The sequence below is a fragment of the Galeopterus variegatus genome, unplaced genomic scaffold (assembly GCF_000696425.1).
Source record: "Galeopterus variegatus unplaced genomic scaffold, G_variegatus-3.0.2 Scaffold2470, whole genome shotgun sequence".
NCBI classification, from domain to species: Eukaryota; Metazoa; Chordata; class Mammalia; order Dermoptera; family Cynocephalidae; genus Galeopterus; species Galeopterus variegatus.
Window position 1 is genome coordinate 149,759 of NW_007728581.1, and position 22,585 is coordinate 172,343.

At 36.6% G+C, this 22,585-nt stretch overlaps 1 protein-coding gene across 1 annotated transcript in view; it reads right to left on the minus strand.

Annotated features, from left to right (window-relative positions):
* The window catches only part of LOC103597929 (dynamin-3-like), a 152,185-nt gene that overhangs the window by 44,514 nt on the left and 85,086 nt on the right, over positions 1 to 22,585 (minus strand). The window contains exons 10-11 of the mRNA XM_008581809.1: positions 8,255 to 8,341; positions 3,131 to 3,201 (exon numbers count right to left, since the gene is read on the minus strand). Of these exons, the coding sequence (XP_008580031.1) occupies positions 3,131 to 3,201; positions 8,255 to 8,341 (158 nt within the window). The remainder of the gene's footprint in view (positions 1 to 3,130; positions 3,202 to 8,254; positions 8,342 to 22,585) is intronic.

Sequence of the window (22,585 nt, forward strand, 5' to 3'; positions counted from 1 at the left end):
TTCTTTAAAAAATAAATTAGAGCAAGACACCATACAGGTTGAAAAAAAAAATTACACGTGTAAAATACTAAGTACTTACCATCCTATAAATCTGAGAGACGGTCCCCTCTATTTTGGCAACTCTCTAAAAATCTCATGAAACAAATGCTTGTTTTTCTCAACCCCAGACCTTAATTTTCTATCTTTGGAACTTAAAAATACTTACATAATTGTCTTCAAATATGGCTTGACTTTTCTTCCTTGATGGAAACAGCATTCCTGCCAAGTCTAAAATTTATAGCTACAACCATATTTTTTTAATTTCTAAAAGCACAAAAAAATACCACAACCCCCAAAGTGATTTTGAAATGAACATTTCTTCATCTCATAATGATCCCATGTCACACTGAAATGTTCTCCAGCTCAGCACACAATGGAAAGAACATTTACCTCTGAGCCTCAGTGCAAAATGTTACATTTGTAGAGGATATTAGTAACTGAAAAATATTCCAGTGGCAATCATACTTAAGTCACTATTAATTTCATTACAAAGTGAAATGGTGCATTCTAGTAATCAAATTCTTGTGCATGTATGTGTGTCTGTGTGGAAAAAAAGAAAGAGAGAAAGAAACTCTCATTTTTACAGACTACAGCACAATTTTCTAAAGCATTTCCACATAACTTCATTAATTTGATTTTCTGACAATCCTGAAAGGTATACAAGACAGTGTTATTTATTATTCCATTTCATAGGTCAGTAAACTGAGATACAGAAAGACTGAGAGCTTTGCCAAAACCCAAAGCTCATCAGGCAAATCGTGGAAAAATAACCCAGACTGCTGACTCCCAGACCAGTCCTTTAAAAGAAGGTTTAGATGTGCAGTTTAAATTAGATGGGAAATGTGAAAAGTTTCACGGGTTCCTAGAGCAGTTTGACAATGCTGCTTTTTTCTCCCAAACACCATAAAGGTTTATAGCCTACCTTGCTGCTGGAAAAATAGGGGCAGTCAGCTGAATTCCAAAGAGACTACATCAAAAAACTGAAAGTACTAAATTGAAAACTTACATGTCTTTCAAAACCTAGAAATCAATATAATACTGTAGTCTTACAGCTTCTGATGTAGAAAATATTAAAATTTACTGAGGAAAAAAATAAACTCTAGCCCACCTCCCTTTAAAAAAAAAAAAAAGATAATCCAGGATAAAGAAAATGTTTCAAGAAGAGCATGGGGGTAAAATTTTAAATTGAAGCACTGGTGATATAATATGTTCAAAACTTGAATCTTTCCAAACTACTTTTGGCTTTTTCTACATTTTGCCCTTGAATTGGGATACCGTGAGGCAATGTTGTAACATCCTTTTCACTTTTAAGTTATTGTGTCAAGTTTACGTCTACATCTGCTACATTTTTGTAAAAACCCAACTGGCATTTGTAATCCATAAAAATCAACATTAAAGGCAGCAGTTCTGTTATTTCAAATGACTCAAGGACTTGTTTGTCTTTTAAACTCCTCAAAGAAGCAAGTGAAGCAAATGAAGGATCTGTCAGTTTAAATTTTTGCATGTGTCTCTCTATACTTTTCAATTATTAGGAAAGTTCTTCAAAGGCAAAAACAATCTTTTTATTCTTCTTTACATTTACCCCGTAGAAAGTAGAGTAGAGCTTAGCACAGGCCACCTGGAGTTCACTGACTGGGGGATATCTGGAAAAAATTCCCAGATGCCCCTTCCAGACCTAGGAACAAGAGGCATATTAGAGTCTGGGGAATGTGCAGTGTGAATGGTGAGAGCTATGGGGCAGGTCTGTGTGAACTGCCTGTGTAGCAAATACCCATCTAAAAGCTGGAGTGGGCAGTGTCCCCTTCCAGACCTAGGAACAAGAGGCATATTAGAGTCTGGGGAATGTGCAGTGTGAATGGTGAGAGCTATCGGGCAGGTCTGTGTGAACTGCCTGTGTAGCAAATACCCATCTAAAAGCTGGAGTGGGCAGTGGGGCTGAAAAGACAATTAGACAAGGGAACATATTTATCACTGTGTTCTAACAAGTTTATGTCACAGACAGAAAACAGTTGAGAAAAACTAATCTACCACTCAATAGTAATAGCTACTGCATGCAAAATATATTTACACCATTGGTTAGGCCATCACAACTACAGCCAAGTTTAGAATGAGACAATTTTCTGTTGGATAACTGGGCCTTTCACCTCAAAACATGCCTATAAATTCCTCAGGCCACTGTTTAGTTTAGGTCACATGGTCTACATATCTGTTTCTTCTAAGTCAGGATGTAATAAAGTAAATTGGTTTGACATTTCATTGTGCTTATTTTTTATTTGTCCCTATTCTTGAATACCCTATTCTTGAATAACCAGTTCTAGTAAAAGTACACAGGCTCTTTGATTTTATATTTTATGTAAAGTAGGCTATATTTTATATACTTGAAGTTGGAACCATTTACATGCCATAAATATATTTTAGAGTTATTGGAATCAAGATTCTTCAAATCAAACAAAGACTGGTTTCACTAATGGGCAGGAAAAAAATAGTGAATTCAGGGACTTAAAAATATCACATGATTAATAGTCACCCATGACTAACTAACCATGATGTCTACATGACAATATCTGTGAAGAACAGCAATATATAGACAAGCATATATAAAGTACATGTGCTTTACAGAAAAGAGAATGTTCATCCCAGTGATGACATCTAAGTTCAAAAAGGACAGTTTTTTTAAAAAGACCTCTATGTTCTGATTAAGATAAGTTGAAATAGCTTGTATCCTGTGAATTGCACTTGATATTTCAAATTAATATGAGAAACTGTTCTCAAACAAATTTTAAATGTGCATCTGTTACTGCTTATCTATGGGAGTTCAAGTATAAACTGCAGATCATCCTCCAAAAATGAGGATGTAAGACTCATCTGACTTTATATGCAGCAGAACAGAGCCAACTACTTTACTGAGAGAACAGTAAATATCCCAGCCCCACAGCCATGGAGTTCAGACCTCCTAAATAGGTCACCTCAGAGTTAATTTTGACACAGACTGTATTCTCAAAAGGAGGTGGAATTGAAGTAGAAATTGACAAAGTGTGTTCTAGACAGACCAGCAGGAGGAATGCACATGACAATCAAGTGATTCACGTACTTTGCGAAGCCAATGAAGTCTTCATGGTTGGTGTTGATGTAGGATACTTGAATGTCAATCAGTAGCAGGACCTGTAAGTCAAAGGAAAACTGTTCAATGAAAAGCCATTTAAAATTTTTTCAAACATTAAATTCAGTAATTTAATGAATTAAATTAATTTACACATTCCTTTACACATTCCTACACATTCCTTACCTTCATTTAATTTTTAAATGTTGCTTCGATTAAAATGAAAAGTTAAATTAATTTTTCTTCATTAGACTCATAATTTTATACTCTAAATTCATAAGTTAAAAATCTACATGAAAAGTAAGTTGGAATACCCCATGAAGAGAATGGCATGATAGTTTATAGGCATATACTATTTTCTGGCACTGAACCCGGAATTATTCTATTCCTCTAAAATGTAGGCATAATGTTCAAAAGAAGAGCAAGCATGCATAAGAAGACATGTGGCAGAAGAGCTTCCTACTCTGCTACACATCATAAATTAGCCATGAATGAACAATATCACCTCTTGAGTTTCCCTTTCCTTTCTTTATCTCTTTAAGCTCCCTCTAGGCAATCAGGAGAAGCAGCTTATCAACCAACTCAAAAAGGCCATATACAAATAGATACAAAGCCACCTTGAGATTAGTAGGCTTCCTTTTCAAATCAATATATCAGTCAGGTCTCTGCTAAAATATCAGCTCATCAGAGGGATCTTCTCTGCCTGTCCTATCTAAATTAGCACTCTCGTTACTCTCTATCATCCTACCCTGCCTTATTCTCTCTTGTAGCGCTACCACTGGCTGACCTAGTAAGTTTCTACATACTCGGTATATAGACCTCATCTCTTGGATCTCCTGCTGTATCGCCAGTGCCTAGAACAGAGCCTGGAACATCATGTGCATTCAGTCAAGATTTGTGAAGGAAGGAACTGAATGCACATCACAGACAACATAAAACAATTCTAATCAGAAGATATTCTAAGTCGGAGATGTGAGAGGTCCCTCTGTGGCAAGTATTCTTCAACGGGGAGACAAGGAGCCTGAGAACAGGAGGAGAATAGAGCAACCAGAAACTGTAAGAAAGACGGTTTATTTCCAGAAATATTCAAAACTGAGTTCCTCTTCCTAAGTTTCCATTTTTTCTCCCAACTGTACCATATCGGTTCCTTTCTAGGATGCCGAGACATGTTGATAGGGAAATATACTTAAGCTCTGCCTGGCAGAAAGATGAATACTGCATCATCTCACTCATATGTGGAATCTAAAAAGAAAAAAAAAAAAAAAGTGGTTCTCATAGAAGTAGAGAGTAGAATGATGATTACCAGAGGCCAGGAGGGAGGGAAGGTGGGGGGAGGGGAAGAGGTGGACTAACAGGTACAAAACCAAGCTATCTACCCTAAGCAAATCACTGTGCAGTATAAGCATGTACTGAAACAACACACTGCACCCTACAAGTAGATGTTAAAACAAACAAACAAAAAGAATCTGTCTGAATACCTCCAGAGCTCTGCACTTACTTATTGAATAAACATCGAATGACCATGATGAGTATTTTTAATGCTGCTTTCCTTCATTGAAGGTAACATTTGGGTGCATCAGAATCATCATGGTAACAGTCCACAGACATATTATACATTATCTTCCCAGCGGGCACTTCCTCAAGAAAGCCTTTCCTGATCGATCACCCCCTGCCCTCACCTAAGATCAGATTGGGCTGTGCTATTAGTCTCAGCCTATATTATACATATTATACATATACATAGACAAATATACATGTTATATGTATTATACATTATACATATATATAATTATGGTATATAGTATATATATGGTATATATATATATTTATACAACACACTACATTTTTTTTAATTTATTGTGACATTTACCACAATGTAATTAATTATTTATATAATTTTGGGTTTGATGTTTCTCTTCCCCACAATAGTGTAAGCTCCATAGAAGCAGAGATTATGTTTGTCTTCTTCATCATTTTGTTCTTAGAACCTAGCATGATACATATAAGTAATAAATAAATAAGCAATAAATATTTCTGGCTTTAATTTTACAGCTATCTACCGGGCTTGAGGAACAGTTTGCTTTAAAGGGAGCAATTTGCTGCCATCTAGTTAGTACATGGTCACTAATTACTGTGTCTTCCTCAGTACCCAGTGTTATGGGCTCTGAGGTCTTGCTTGTGGCTAATCTCAACTGGTCATCTAACCAAATCTTGCTGAGAATCACAAGGGAACCTGAGATAAACAATCACAATGATCACTCTAAATCTCCTCTCACTACGAAAAATTAAGTCAAGGCACAGAGGCGTTGGGTCAATAACATCATACTTGTATGAAAAAGTTTCATATCGTCAGATTCAGTTTTATTTCATTTCTTGAAGAAAACTGAAGAGTTAGGAGGAGTGATCATTATTAGATTGAGCTGTAGTTTTTGCCTCTATTTTCCCAGCAAAAAAGCCAGATTCTGTTAAATGTTATAATCTCAAACTTATTTGGTCAGAGGTTTGTACCAATAAACTGTAATATTTATACACAAATAAATTGCTGCCACCATAAGAAGCAAATATCTATATAATTCTCAACATTGCCAAAGGTTGTCATGAATATCTTGTACATTCACACACATTAACTTGGACTGAAGTATAGGAAAAAGTGGAAAAAAATAAAAGCTATGGCTGTTCTCATTCATATTCCTGGAAACTGGGAGTCTGTGCTCACACTAGGAAAAGAGCCAGGTCGCATGTGGGGGATGAAAAGGAAAATAGTACATTTTCTTCTCATCTTTTTACTTCCTCAGAGTTTCTCACTGCCTTTTTCACCCACAGTTATTAAATATTTAGTTGAAGAAAAGTAAAGCTACCCCTGATAGCAGTAATCACCACAAAGTCAACCACGTTAACATACAATTATATGTATGGAAATACCTAAAATAATAGCTGGCACATACAGATGTTCAAAAAAAAAAAAAGCCTTGTTTAAGAAAAAAGCTCACAGACAGATTTATGGTTTTTCATATTTTTAATTTTGAAGATTTTTCTTCCCCACAAAGCTTCTAGAGTAGAAACTAGTAATAATTCTATTAAAAAAAAAAAAAAAAAACAACTACAACAACTAACAATGCAAGAATGCCTCAAAGCAGTTCAGGAACAGAGGCTGGAGAAAATGGGTCACTCTCTCTGACCAGATAGTTCAAAAGTACCACATGGCCCAAGGCAGCACAGAATTCAGAATTCAAATGTGAGATCTATCCAAAATGACATGTTTACATTTCCAAAAACATTCGTGTTTATACTGTGCCACACAGGTCCATATTAGAGGTGACCACTACAGTTTCTATATGCAGTTGGCAACTGCCAGACCAGGCCATCTGAGACTGTCACTCAGGAGGGAGAAGCCTGCCCCATCCCTTATGTTCCACTTGGGGAGTGAACTAATCACTACATCAGAGTTGCTGATGGAAGACAATTTCCCTTGAAATCAGAGAAGACAATTCTTTCTCATATCGACTATGTGTCATAGCTCTTCAGGAATAACAACAAAAACAACTGAAATTAATTAAGAACTAAGAGTTATATTTGGATTACTTCATTTCATCCTCACGAAATGTCTATGAATTAGTTATTATCCTACTTCAAGATGAGGAAATGGAATTGTAAAGCGGTCAAGTAACTTGTCAAAGGGTACACAGAAAGTGGATGGCAGAGCTTAGATTTGAAGTCAGTTATATTTGGATTACTTCATTTCATCCTCACGAAATGTCTATGAATTAGTTATTATCCTACTTCAAGATGAGGAAATGGAATTGTAAAGTGGTCAAGTAACTTGTCAAAGGGTACACAGAAAGTGGATGGCAGAGCTTAGATTTGAAGTCAGGTAGTCTGGGCACAGAACCCACAATCTTAACGACAATGCTGTTTGAATACATTACTTTACTAAAACAAAAACTCTGCAACGTGAAACATGAATAAGTCCACAACCGACTTAGACATAAGTACAAAGATGGTTAAAACAATAATTGTACTATTTTTTCTCAATATTATTTTCACATAGGATCCCTAAGAATGAAGTAGGATGTATTATCATTTTAATTATAGACTAAAGACACTAAATTAAAAGTTATCTTATTTTCCTTGTTCAGGAATGAAGTTGATTCTGAAGAACTTAGGTTTTCTCAGTCCAGCAGCTGCCAAAACATTAGATGTGGGGGGGAGGCTTGATTTCACTGGCTCATGAGCTGATATTCACTTCTTGACTTCTTTATCTCCACTAAATACAAAACCTATTTTCTCCACTTTGGGCTATTGCAGCTATCCATGAGGGTGAAAGTTGAAAAACAAGTGGAAACTACAAATAGCAGTTCATTATTTCAAAGCACAATGATAAAAAGAAGTAACAATGAACCCGGCAGTTCAAGGAGAGCTGATTGTGACTGAGTCACTCACAGACCTTCCAACCTGCTGGGCTCCTCCGTCTGTCTCTTCCCCCAACCCCACAGGCACATTCTGTATGTGCATGTTGTACGCATCTTTCTTCCCGTGGTTTGTTTCTCTCTCTCTCTTTTATTTTGCCTTCCTTCTTTTCCCCATACCTTGTCCTTCCAACTCACCCGGGAGTCACAAAATCTTGGAATACTAACATACAGAGGCTTTCAGAGATTATATAGACCAACATCCCAGTGCTCTATGCTCCAAAGGAGTGGTTTGCCCAAGAGCATGCTGTTGTTTTGTGGAGAACACGTGGCCTAAGTCCAGGGTTCTCTCCACAATGTCACACTTGCAGCTGTGTCATGGAATTTGTGAGTGGTTAAAAACCTTGGCATTTTTAATTAAATGTTTTATAAGTGACTAAGAAAACAAATCCATTTAAATGTAAGAAACTTTTATTATTTTCATATAGTCCTTCTTTATATTTGTTTATATTTTAAAATATACAAGGTATTAGTATAGTAAGACATATACATAACTCATGAATAAGTAAAAATAAATATAATGTGGTTGTATGCTCCACTATTTTTTTCCACTAAGGGATAGGCTAAATGTTGGAGACCACCAGACAACCTTGGAGGGACTTTTTATGTCCCACGAGGACCCTGCCCACCAGAGAAGGCTTCTCCTTACCTGGTCCTTCGTCTTCCCTTCTCGCTCACGGATGTGGTTAGCAACAATCCTTTCTGTTTCCTCACACAGTCTAGGGAAGTTTGCCAGCTGTCAAGAAAAACAGATCTGAGTGTTAATACTAAAAAAGTTATACTACAAAAAAAAAAGAAAAAGAAAAAGAGAGAAACAGATATGAATTTTGTTATCTTATAAAACATACTCATTACAATTCTGGAAGCAAAAGTGAAATATTATGAACTCCTTAAGAAGAATAACAGAGTGAAAGAAGCAGCTCCACAAACTACAATCAGAAGCACTATCTGAGAGGAAACACTTCAAAGCCAACAGAACTATTCCTTGAAAAGAAAGCAGAAACCTAGATATCATTAAGCACTATGCTGTATTAAGTTGGCACTTTAATAGACCTAAGATGAAGAAAATGAAAAAGAGGATGAAGAAGAGGATAATGACTAGCATTTATATAGCACTTACCAATTCATAAATTGCCTCATTCAGTATTCACAACAATCATAAGAGATGGATCTAATTATTAACCCCATTTTATACAGGAGGAAAGTGATGCACAGAGAGGTTAAATGACTTGCCCAAGACTAAGTAGCTCATAAATGGTGGGTCCAGAATGCCAACCCAAGTACTCAGACTCCAGAGCCCACGGTCTTGTCCATTACTCTTTGAGGATGATTCATTCCATCAACACTGAGACTACTTCAATTTTTTTTAATTCCCCTCTTGATAGATCTGTATATATATACATAAATTTTAGTAACACTGTAGAAATTATGCGTGTCAACCAATTACCCCATCTAAATTATGCAGGTTATTGTTCAAAATGTAGTTTGCAAAAACAAATAGATTAATTACAGTTATTTACAATATAAGGAAGGAAAAGAATGGGATGCTATGAAAATGTTTAAGGAGCCCTAATATAGGAAGAAGACTTAGGCAAAGGTGTATAAGAATGACTGTAAGGAAGATGGGGCTTGCCAGGGAGGATCATGTGTGAAGACATCGGGGGACGAGTGGTGAAAGAAGTAAAGGAAGTTTACCGCAGAGATTGAGGGGAACGGACATAAGGCAAAGCTAGAAAGGCAGATGGGACAAAACGGGCAGATCCTTGCAAGCCTGTTAGACGTTCTGGCTCCTGAAGCAATTCAGATAGGAAATGACGGTAGCTTTGACTGCGTTAGCAGCAAAGGAATGAAGAAAAATAGGCTCATCCATGGCTTATGCCAGGCAAAAGATTCATTCCAATCCTGATTTTTAAAAAATGCAAATTAATAATAAATAATAAAATTAATAAAATGTGCAACAATTAATTGCAAATTAATAAGAATAATACTGACATCTCAATAAAAATAACACAACAAATCAAAAAGAAAATAATGGTGAATAAGCAGAAGGAAATATTAAACTGCACAAGTGATCAAAGTAATGCAAAGAAAAACAGCAACTATTATGTTGGTAAATTGCTATAATTATTTTTATAAGACTTACTACAGGTGACAGTGTGCTGAGATTAAACTTGCTGAAGGGGTATGAATGAGAACAATCCTTCTGGAAAGCAATTTGGCAATATGTGTCAATAATCTAACACACAAACACACATACATACATACATATATACATATACGCACACACAAGGGTACTTTAAAAAGTTCATGGAAATATTTGTATTGTCTTCCAATTCCATTTATTCACGATCTTTTTGAAGTACCCTTGCGCGTCTATACATATATCAATCTAAGCCTAATTACTTCACAGGACTCTGAGCTAAAATGATAAGGACAATTGTAACATCATTAGTTGGAATAACAGCAATAAGACAAACAAACAAACAAAACCATAAACCACCAAAGTATCCAATGATGTTAAATAAATTAAAGTAGATCCACTCACAGAATGGAATGTAGCCATTGCACATTACATTTTTTAATAATATCTAGTGACGTGGTCAAGTATTTATAATATGACAACAAGCAAAAAAAAGCAGGCCATTAAATGTGTACTGTGATTGCACACAAGCATACATACACACAGTCACACACCACCATATATTCTTGCTCTCCCTTCAAGGACATAGCCGAAGAACCTTACAAATCCCAAAGTTCTTGAGTAACATTATAGCACACATGCTTCCCCACATAAGCAGTTAGTACTATGCCTTCCTGAGATGTGGCTGTTCTATGGTCACTCGGGGTCACTGTGTACATCTCTATAGCACACATGATACATGTTAGTGTTTTAGCAAGATAAACTACAGTATTTCATGGAACCATCATAATCACAAGTCACACATAAATGTTAAATCTCTTAATGCTGCACTGTCCGTGCATAGAAAAAGATCTGCACAAATACTACAAAATGTTAATAGTGATAATTCTTTGAATTATGCATAATTTTACTTCTCTGCATTTTCCAAACTTTTCTACAGGATATAGAGTTCTTTTATAACAACATCATAAAAACAGAAATCTAGCTTCCTTGGTCACCTCAAAAGTCACAGCCTAGCATCTCTTCATGAGGTTACTAATCTGTCACCATCTTACTGGCACTCTCATCTGGATCCTGAGATATATGCTCACTTACAAGCTTATTTCATAAATTACTGCAAGGTGAAAACACAGCTTCCATTTCCCATTTAGGAAACATTCTCCTGGAAAAGCTCTTATCAACCCCAGAACCCCTTTTGACACTCTAAGAATACTGCAAGTTATTTTTTTGGTGAGGCTTATAAAAGCCTTGAGTGTGGAAAGGACAGCTGATCAATACCAGTCTTTGACTAGTGCAAACCTGGATGATATACTTGGCACTAACCACTAGCCAGCCTAGGCCACCAGAGCAATGGCTTCTCCTCTGCACTTAACACCCCAAGCTATCAAGGGAGGCTTGCTCTTCAATGACAAGCCACGGCACTATAGAATCACACTGCTGCAGAGACTAGTGTAACTACACAAGCAATAGTGGTCTACCAAGGAGGAGTGGAATGCCTTTAACAACGTTTAGGAAATGGATTACAGCAGAAGGTTATTTTTAAAACCACCAAATAGTGGCAATATAAATATTTATTCAGAAACTAAAAACTTGACAGCTGAAGAACACCAGGCCAGTACACAGCCATCATGAAGTCAGGGAAAGGCCAAAATGACAAGAGTATCCCATGAAGTACAGACATCTAAGAATGCCTCCAATCTACTGGCCTTGGCAGCATTATTGCGTATGTTTGTGTGTCTGTGTTTCTCCTGATCTTTCCAAGTTTACTACACATGGGCTCAATTTTACCGAACCTGCTAGAGCTATAATTTTGTACCTACAATTGAGACAAATGGAAGTCAGTAGGCCTAGATTCTAAGTGGAACAAAAGGAAAACAAACTAGAAGAACTGCCCTCATGCAGGCAAGAATACAAAAACACTGAAGAAGAACTAAGCAGTGTTAAGACCTAGGCATCCCTGACAGGCAGTAACAAAACCGGTATGGTTGCTAGCTAGTTGATCTTGAAAGGGTGGGTGGTGTAAAAATCAAAATGCTGGTTTTAATTACTAGCTCTCAAATGAAAACCTCTAGTCCCAATTCTTCCTGAGACATATATAGAAAGAAGGTAAAAAAAAAAAGTACTGCTGACATTCAAAATGATTTCTGACTAAGCCTTCTACCACTCCTTTCGTTAGCTCATTCAACAGGCATCCCCACTCAGCTTGTGTGGCCTTGTACTTAGCTTTAGCACACACTCAACTCTGACTGCTCAATTCACTCCTTCACCTGTCTTCTATGCCTTGTATTTAAGGCACAGCTTCCTCGACCATTTAAATCATTATATTTTCAACCTCCTTTGCTCTGAATGTCAAATTAAAAGCCTACAGTTGTAAATGTGTGCCTTGTTTTTTTTTTTGTCAAAGTCATCAAAAGTTTAATCACGCATGCCTAAATAATATCGGTCTACAAGACATGATCTTCAGAACTTTGTTCCCCTATTGATTATTTAAATACTCTGTAAATTGATTTATACAGGAACAAGGAATTAAGGCATTGCTATTGCTTATAATATTTTTATATTCCTAAACTTATACTACACCAGTCATTCACTGGGCAACTACTGAAGGCCAGCTCTATGCTCAGTTTAAGTCATAAGAACCTGATATTAAAAACTTCACAGTCTTAAGTGGCGGGCTGACTACACAGATAAATAATCATATAAGAGAACTATTTTTCAAAAAGTGAAGGAAAACACAAAGAAATAAATGGCTGAGCCTGCTATGAGAAGGCCTCTGATGTTTGATGCTAACATAATGATAGTGAAATTTTCAGCCAAGGCTATACATCTATGAAATGGCAAATTACTTCCAAATAGCATACTGATTAAATTACATTGAATACTCTTAAATAATAAGGAAGAATGGAGAAATAATATAATATATATGACTTTAGGAATGGAAATCCAAAATATTCATCTCTAAGAGCATTTTAGAGCTGAGTTCAGCCCCACCTGGCAGCAGGCAGAAGCATACATCGCATCCTAAGTGGGAGCTGAGGACAGCCTTGACTGCCTGGCAGCAGGCAAGAGCATGCATGGGGTCCTAGGCAGGAGCTGGGAGCAGCCCCCATCACACAGCAACAGGCAGGAGCATGCATGGGGTTCTAGGCAGGAGCCAAGGGCAGCACTACCCACCCAGCAGCAGGCAGGACTATGCCAAAAACACTACTTCCATGTGGGTGGCTCACCCACTGCCACTGCCACAGCCACAGCTACCACAAAAGCAGATCAACACCACAGTAGTAGCCAAAATCACCATGTAGGCAGCCCACCAGACACTCAACTGCACTGACACAAGGAAAGTCACCAGCAGAGACCATAAAAAGAAGAGGATGCCTCTCTCCTCAAAGCCCACTCCAGGGTAACAGAAGAAGCAACTGCTCTATCAGATAGCCAGACATCAAGAATGCGAAAATATGGCGCCACCAAAGGAATACAGTAATCCCTAAACACTAGACCCTATAGAGCATGAAACCCTTGAAATAACTGAAAAGGAATTCCAAGCAACAATCTTTAGGAAATGCAATGATATATGAGAAGACAACATAATGAAATGAGAAAAAATATCCAGGATATGAAGATGGAAATTTATGAAGGGATTATTATCTTTAAAAAGAAAGTAGCAAAACTCGTGGAAAAAAAAAAAAGAAAGATTCATTCAATGAAATGAAAAACAACCAAGAGATTAAGCAGCAGGCTGGAACAAACAGAAGAAAGAATTTCTGATCTTTAAGATAGTCTTTTAAAAATAACACAGGCAGACAAAAAAAGGAGAAAAGAATTTTTTTAAATGAAGAAAATCTAAGAGAGCTAGCAGATAACCTTATGTGCACATTCAAAGCATGGGTGTTCCAGAAGGGGAACAGAAAGGAAAAAGCATTAAAAACTGATTCAACAAAACAATAACAGAAAATTTCCCAGGTATAGGGAGAGACATGGACCTTCAGATCCAGGAGGCTCAAAGATCGCCAAACACATTCAACTCAAAAAGACCCTCTCCAAGACACATTATAGTCAAATTCGCAAAACTCAAATACAAAGAAAGAATCTTAAAAGCAGCAAGAGAAGAGGGTCAAGTCACCTATAAAGGAACCCCTATCAGGCTAACAGCAAACTTCTCAACAGAGACTCTACAGGCCAGAAGAAAATGGGGTGATATATTCAAAATATTAAAAGAAAAAAACTGTCACCCAAGAATACTATGCCCAGCAAGGCTATCCTTCAGAAATGAGGGAGAACTAGTGCATTTTCCAGACAAACAAAAACTGTGGGAGTTCACAACCACATGAAAAGCCCTACAAGAAATCCTCCGGGGAGTTCTGCATCTGGAATCTGAAAAACAATAATCACTACCATGAATACACAAGAAAGAACAAAACACACTTGTGGGACAAAAATGCAAACAAGAAAGAGAAAGAAAGTAAATCTTACCACCTCAAAAAACAAACAAACAAACAAATATCAAAGACAATTAAAGGGGAAGAAAGGAACAAAAGATATTTAAAATATCCAAATGAAAATCAATAAAATGTCAAGAGTAAGATAATATCTCTCAATAACAACCATAAATGTAAATGAATTAAACTCCCCATTCAAAAGACACAAGCTAACTGACTTCATTAAAAAGCTAGACCCAACTATATACTGTCTTCAAGAGACTCACCTCATTTGTAAAGACACACACAGACTAATACTGAAGGGCTAGAAAAAGATATGGCGTGCAAATGGAAACCAAAAATGAGGAAAAGTTGATATTCCTAGACAGGAAAAAATAGACTGTAAACCAAGCACCATAAAAAGAAACAAGGGAGGCCACTATATAATGATAAAGGAATCTATATAGCAAGAACACATAATAATCATAAATATGTATGCACCCAACACTGGAGCACCCAGATATATAAAGCAAACATTATTTGGCCTAAAGAAAGAGATAGACCCCAGTACAATAACAATAGGGGACATGAACACCCCACTGTCAGAACTGGACAGATCACTTAGGCAACAAATCAACAGAAAAACACAAGATTTAAACTATACATTAGACCAACTAGACCTGGCAGATAGCTATAGAACATTTCATACAACAACTGCAGAATATACATTCTTTTCATCAGCACATAGAGTTCCACAACAGACCACACATTAGGTCACAAATCAAGTCTCAACAAATTTTTAAAAAATTTAAATCATTTCAGGTATCTTTTCAGACGACAACAGATTGAAACTAGACAACAAAGCAAAACTAAGGACACTATAAAAACACATGGAAATTAAACAACATGCTCCTGAATGACTAATTAGTCCAAGAAGAAATTAAACAGGAAATCAAAAAATTATTTGAAACTAACAAATAAAAATACATTATACCAAAACTTGTAGGTTACTGCAAAAGCAGTACTAAGAGGGAAGTTTGTTGCAATAAACACTTACATCAAAGAATAGACAGATTTCAAATAAACAACCTAATGCTACACCTCAATCCCAAAATTAGTAGACAAAAAGAAATAATTAAGATCAGAGCAAAACTAAATGAAATAGAGACCCAAAAAACAACACAAAAGATCAATGGAACAAAAAATTGTTTTCTTGAGAAGATAAACAAAATAGACAAGCCATTGGCTAGGCTAACTAAAAAGAGAGAAGATCCAAATAACAAAAATCAGAAATGAAAAAGGAGACATTAAGGGCTGGCCCGGTGGCACACTGGAGAGTGCGCCACTTGGGAGTGTGGCGGCGCTCCCGCCGAGGGTTCGGATCCCATGTGGAGACCGGTTCCTGCTCACTGGCTGAGCGCGGTGCAGGCACGACACCGGGGGTTGCGATCCCGTTACCGGTCAGTAAAAAAGACAAAAAGGAAAAAAAAAAAAGAAAGAAAAAGGAGACATTAAAACCAATATTACAGAAACAAAGAATCATTAGAGACTGCTATAAATAACTATAAACCAACAAATTTGAAAACCTTGAGGAGATTGATAAATTTCTGAACACATACAAAGTACTAAGTCTGAACCAAGAAGAAATAGAAAACCTGAACATACCAATAACAAGCAGTGAGACTGAAGTAATAATCAGCAGTCTCCCAACAAAGAAAATCCTAGGACCAGATGGTTTTACTGCTGAATTCTACCTGACTTTTAAAGAGGAATTAATACCAATTCTCTTCAAACTACTCCAAAAAATTGAAAGAGGCCAATCTCCCAAACTCATTCTATGAGGCCAGCATCACCCTGATACCAAAACCAGACAAATATACAACAACAAAAAAAAACTGCAAGTCAATATTTCTGATGAACATACATGCAAAAATCCTCAACAAAATATTAGCAATCAGAATACAGCAACACATCAAAAAATTATACACTATGATCAAGTGGGATTCATCCCACAGATGCAAGGATGGTTCGACATACACAAGACAACAAATGTGATACACCACATCAACAAAATCAAGGACAAAAACCATATGATTATCTCAATTGATGCAGAAAAATCACTTGACAAAATTCAACATCCCTTCATGATAAAGACTCTCAGCAAATTTGGTAAAAAGGGAAAGTAATTCAACACTATAAAAGCCATATACAACAAAGTCACCACCAATATCATCCTGAAAGGGGAAAAACTGAATGCTTTTCCCTTAAGAACAGGAACAAGATAAGGATGCCCACTCTCACCACTCCTATTTAACACAGTAGAGGAAGTACTAGCCAGAGCAATCAGGTAAGAGAAAGAAATAAAGGGGATTCAGATTGGAAAAGATGAAATCAAACTGTCCCTGTTTGCAGATGACATGATCCTATATATAGAAAAACTTAAAGATTCTACCAAAAAACTCTTAGAGCTGGTTAACAATTTCAGTAACCTTGCAGGATACAAAATCACATGCAAAAATCAGTCACTTTTCAACACTCCAATAACAAACTAGCAGAAAAAGAAATCAAAAAAGCAAGCCCATTTACAATAGTCACCAAAAATATAAAATACCTAGGAATCAATTTAACTAAGATGAAAGATCTCTACAATAAGAACTACAAATCACTAATGAAAGAAATTAAAGAAGACACAAAAAGATGAAAAGACATTCCATTCTCTTGGATTAGAAAATTAACATTATGAAAATGTCCATATTACCCAAAACAATCTACAGATTCAATGCAATCCCCATCAAAATAACAATGACATTCTTCACAGAAATAGAAAAACCATCCTAAAATATATATGGAACAACAAAAGACATTTAATAGCCAAAATAATCTTGAGCAAAAAAAATAAAGCCAGAGGCATTAAACTACCTGACTTAAAATTATACTACAAAGCTATAATAACAAAAACATCATGGTACTGGCATAAAAAGAGACACTCAGACAAATGGAACAGAACAGAAAATCCAGAAATCAACCCACATAATTACAGCCAATTGGTATTTGACAAGGACAACAGGAGCATACATTGAGGAAAGGACAACCTCTTCAATAAGTGGTGCTGGGAAAACTGGACATCCATTTGTAGAAGAATGAAACTAGACCTATATCTCTCACCGTATACCAAAATCAGCTTAAAATGGATTAAAGACATATATAAGGCCTGAAACTACGAAACTACTAAAAGAAAACATAAGGGAAACACTTCAGGAAATATGACTGGGCGAAGACTTTATGAACAAGACTCTGAAAGCACAGGCAACAAAAGGAAAAATAAGCAAATGGGATTATAGCAAACTAAAAAGCTTCTACACAGCAAAGAAACAGTTAACAAAGCAAAAAGACAAACTACAGAATGCGAGAAAGCATTTATGCATCTGCAAAAGGATTAATATCTGGAATATACAAGGAACTCAAACAACTTAATAGTAAAAAACAAGTAACCCAATTAAAAAATGGGCAAAGGAGCTGAATAGGCATTTCTCAAAGGAAGATAGACAAATGGCCAACAGAAGCATGAAAAACTGCTCTACATCACTAAGCATCAGGGAAATGCAAATCAAAACCACATTGAGGGCCGGGCCCGTGGCGCGCTCGGGAGAGTGCGGCACTGGGAGCGCAGCAGCTCTCCCACCGCGGGTTCGGATCCTATATAGGGATGACCGGTGCGCTCACAGCGCTCACTGGCTGAGTGCGGTGTGGCCGGTCTCAAAAAGGACCAAAAAAAAAACACCACATTGAGGTTTCATCTCACTCCAGTTAGATTGGCTAATATAAGAAAAGACAGAGAATAACAAATGCTGGAGAGGATGTGGAGAAAGGGGAACTCTCCCACACTGTGGGTGGGACTGTAACTTAGTGCAGCCATAATGGAAACCAGTATGGAGGTTCCTCAAACAATTACAGATAGAACTGCCATATGATCCAGCAATTCCACTGCTGAGTATATACCCAAAGGAATGGAAATCATCATGTCAAAGGGATACCTGCACTTTTATGTTTATAGCAGCTCTATTTACAATAGCTAAGAGTTGGAACAAATCTAAATGTCCATTGATAGACGACTGGATAAGGAAATTGTGGTATATATACACAATGAAATACTACTCTGCCATAAAAAGGAATGAAATTCTGCCATTCCCAGTAAAATGGATAAGCTTAGATAAAATCATGTTAAGTGAAATAAGCCAGGTACAGAAAGAGAAATACTACATGTCCTTGCTCATAAGTGGGAGCTGAAAAAAAAGAAAGACAGAAAGAAAGAAAAATACAACAATCACAATAATTCCTTGAACTCTCAAAAGGAGAGAACAGAACTGAGGACACCAGAGATGGGAAAGGGGGAGAGGAAGGGGGGATTGAGGAGATATGGGTAAAGGGCCACAAAAAATGTTTATATTGTGTAATGATAAAATTAAGAAAAAAAAAGAAAAGAAAAAAATTAAATTTAAACCATACATGTGCTATGAAAAAGCAGCAGTATGATTTTTAAAAAATATAAAAATATATTTTAATAAAGTTGAATATTTTAAGTGTTTTGGGGGGTATTGTTTAATTATTTTGGTGGAACCTCAATATAAAATTTAAGCATGGACCACATTTTTCCCTAGAGGAAAAAAAAAACACTTGAAAGACATTTCTATCCAATAAAACAAAAACTACATGCCTATAAAATGTATTAACCATTAATTAATCAGATCATAATGGCTGTGCTATTAGGTTTCTCTTGGAATAGGCATGAGACCAGGCAAGATTTCTATAGCTTCAAGAGTGACTAGTTCTATGCCTCAAGCAAAAACTAAGGTTATTACGAAACCACCTGTTCATAGTTCCACACCAAACACCACTGAGAAAATGAGCTAAAATCTCAGCAAAATTTCTTCTATGCATATGACTTGAATTAATTGGTTTGGCTCACCTAAAGATATGGGCTCTGTTTTTATCAAAAAGCTATAAACCTTCAATGTTTCCCACTTGCTAGAAAGTGAGTAGCAATAATGATTTTATTGCTCACAAAAGCATACGATGTTTTTATTACATTTACTATGAATCAAATCCCTCCCATCCCAAATCCCTGGTAATCCTTTATTTGTGTATGGCACAATGTTGAATGTATAGAGGAGATGAGAAAATACTCATCTGAGCACAACACATCTGCTGTAAGAAAAAGAAAAAAACAGATGCATTCACATTTACAAAGGTGATTGAACATTAGAAGCAATTCCAGCACAAAGCAATCAAACATGGCAAGTTTTTTCTAAACTGCACAGGGGTGAGTGGGAAAGTTCTTTACAAGGTGTTCTACGTATTAGGAGTGGCACAAGAGAAGTGTAGGAAGGCCTAAGTGAAGTCAGTCGAAAGGGGAAAAGAGCCAGATCTCAACTAGGAGGATTAGGGTAAAGTGGTCAGAGAGAAAGAAATAGCATTAGCCCTCACAACTTCTCCCAGCGAGCAAATCCCACATCTTAAAACCTCAAATATTTTCTAGGAGAACTGGTGAAGCATATGATGGAAAAACTTTTAAACAGAGAAATGAAGGGAATTCTAGTGTTATTTAGCAAATCCTAAAGAATAAAAATAAAAATTCCAAGCTTGGATGAAATAAAACTGAAAGGTATTCAGAAGAGGCGTAGTCTCTTAATTAATTCAGAAAACATCCAAATTTGAGGTCAGGGTGGGTTGACACTGCTGCAAAACAACACCTGAAAGTCATAATCAGGTTTTCATCTCCTCTCTCTCAGCCCACATTTATCTCTGGTAGACATGTTAATGAGCAGTTAAAATGGAAAAAGAAAATTTCAAAACAGAAGGTAAGAGAAAAAGCAGGGACCATGATAAATTATAAATTAAGGATTCATTATAAAGATTACAAACGGTTCAATGAATTGTAAGATTAAAAGGTGAGACTCCTATCCCTTCAAAGCCAAATCCCAGGCCTGAATTCCCTATAATACCCATTAAAAGGTTCAAACCTTAATAACCAGTCTTATTGAAGCCTGGATACCAAAGCCTATTACATGAGGCATCTACTACTATGGACAAAGCACAGTGCATTTTGACTGGACAGCCGGCTGATAGAGGAAGTGAAATACAAGTCTTTCCATACAGAGTAAAAACCACAGCAAATCTATCTGGACCTAAAATAAAGTCCTATTTGAGCATGATGTTTTTCAGCCATTCTCCTTCATCCTGCTTCAGCCAAGCTAGCCGTCACCTGCCAAGTCAATGAGACACGATTAATTTATTCTTCCAGTTATTCATTCAATAATTATTGAAAATCTGGTTGGTTTTAGGGGTTGCAAATAGAGCAATGACCTTAATAAACCAAGTCCCTATACTCATGGAACTTATATTCTCCAGGTCTCACTATTGTCCAACAACAACAACAAAAGACATACATAGCATAATTCATACAGTCATATGTGCTGAAAAGAAAATAAAGTTTAGTGAGTAGATGAACAGTGGTGTGTGTGTACATGTGAGTGTGTGTGTGTTTAGGGGAGAGCTGTGCAACTATAGATAGAAAAGTCAGAAAAAGAATGTGATTAGGTGGCATTTGGGCAGAGACCTGAAGGAAGCAAGAGTGTGGTCCATGCAGACATCCTGAGGCAGAGCATTTTGAACACTGAGAATGAAAAGTGCAAATGCTCTAGTCATGTTTCCTTGGCCTGTTGAAGAAACAAGGAAACCAGTGTAGTTGGCGTGGACTGAGGGGCTGGGAGAAAGGGAAGAGATGAGTTTAGAGATGAAAAGGTGGACAAGATCAAGTAGGGCCTTGAAAGCTGTGGTAAGGACTTCGGACTCACTTGTTTAGTTATGTGTACTCAGGGCCATATATTTACTTACCTAATACACCACAAAATTCAGCATTTCTTCTAATAGCACTTTTTAATGGAAAATCTCTTCCTGTATTTCTAACTGCCACCAAATAGGCAGCAAAGGTAACTTTTTTTCCCCTTGCAAACTTTTTTTCTAAGCAGGAAAAAAATCAATTAATTGGTATGATGGCGATCCAAGAATGTGGTTCCCCAAGAGACCAATAAATGGCACAGTTGCTAAACTGTGGTTAAAAAAAACATGATGTTCCTCTCCGCGCTTCCTGAAAAGAACTTCAGCACCCTGTGATGGTGTCCTGGAAAAGAGGAGGCAAAGAAAAGCAGCTGAAAACTGATGCCCACCAGAAAGATTCCAAAGTTGAGATGTCCCTGGAGCGAAGCCAAATAGCTCATAAAGGTCCAATGTTCCTATCTTGTCCTCCAGTGCCCCAGAGACAACAGTGAGAAAATATCTGAGAAGAGATGCATTCCCCCAGGTTAGATGTACAGCTTTGTGCTTTGTTATTTGAACACACACAAATCCCATATGTTTTTCACTGATGTTTATTATTGTGGCCTAAGAAAAAAAATTTTTAAGATTTTACACATAAGGCATTCAACACGAGGAGCTGTAAATGAAAAGTATTTTAAGTTTATGTTTATAAATGTTTCAATAGAAATATATATGATAACAACATAGCTGGAATAGCTATACATTTTCACATTGCCTGGGGCACTCTTGGTTTACTCCTGTTATTCCAGTGAAAGTATTAACAGCATTCCCTTTAAATCTCAAAAATGCTTTGCATTGGACAATAAATTATACAGTCACCTTATCTGTGGCTCATGTTCAAAAGCAGTGAAGTAATAAAGCTCTGGCATACTCAACTCTAATTAGAATTATTTTGCTTTGCAAAAGATTTTAATTAGACCAGTTTTAAAATAAAAGGAGTTGAAAGTAGATCTAAATAAGGCCAAAAATAAAGAACATCAAAATGAGGTTTAAAGAAAAGGATAGATGCTTGAAAGAAAACCTGTCCAAAATTTATCATTTTAAAAGGAATGACTAAAATATTCTTTTAAAACCAAGCACGTATTTCTTTAGCATCAGGGTAATTTTAGAACATATAAATTGTTAATGAGTATTTATAGAATGCCCCTTATGTGGGGTTAGTCATTGTGTTAGGTGCTAGGGATGAAAAGATAAAAGACACAGCTTATGATTAGCAAGAGGAGGCACTCACATAAACAAATAAATACATACAAATCACAATGCAGTATCCTAAATGCTATGATATAAATAGACAAGAGGTGCCATCGAAGCAGTGAGAAAGGAGTGACCAGGAAAAGGCCCTCCAGGAAGGTTTTTAGGAAAATATAATGATTGAGCTGGAACTTAAAAACTGAGAGGGATGGCAGATGAAGACAGGAGGAAAAGGGAGACATTCTTGACAAGGGGAATTACATTCTTGACAAGGGGAAGCATGAAAAATCTTTAAGCAGAGTGCAAATCACTTAGAACGGCCGAAGCAAGTGGTGCAAAGGGAGACATTCTTGACAAG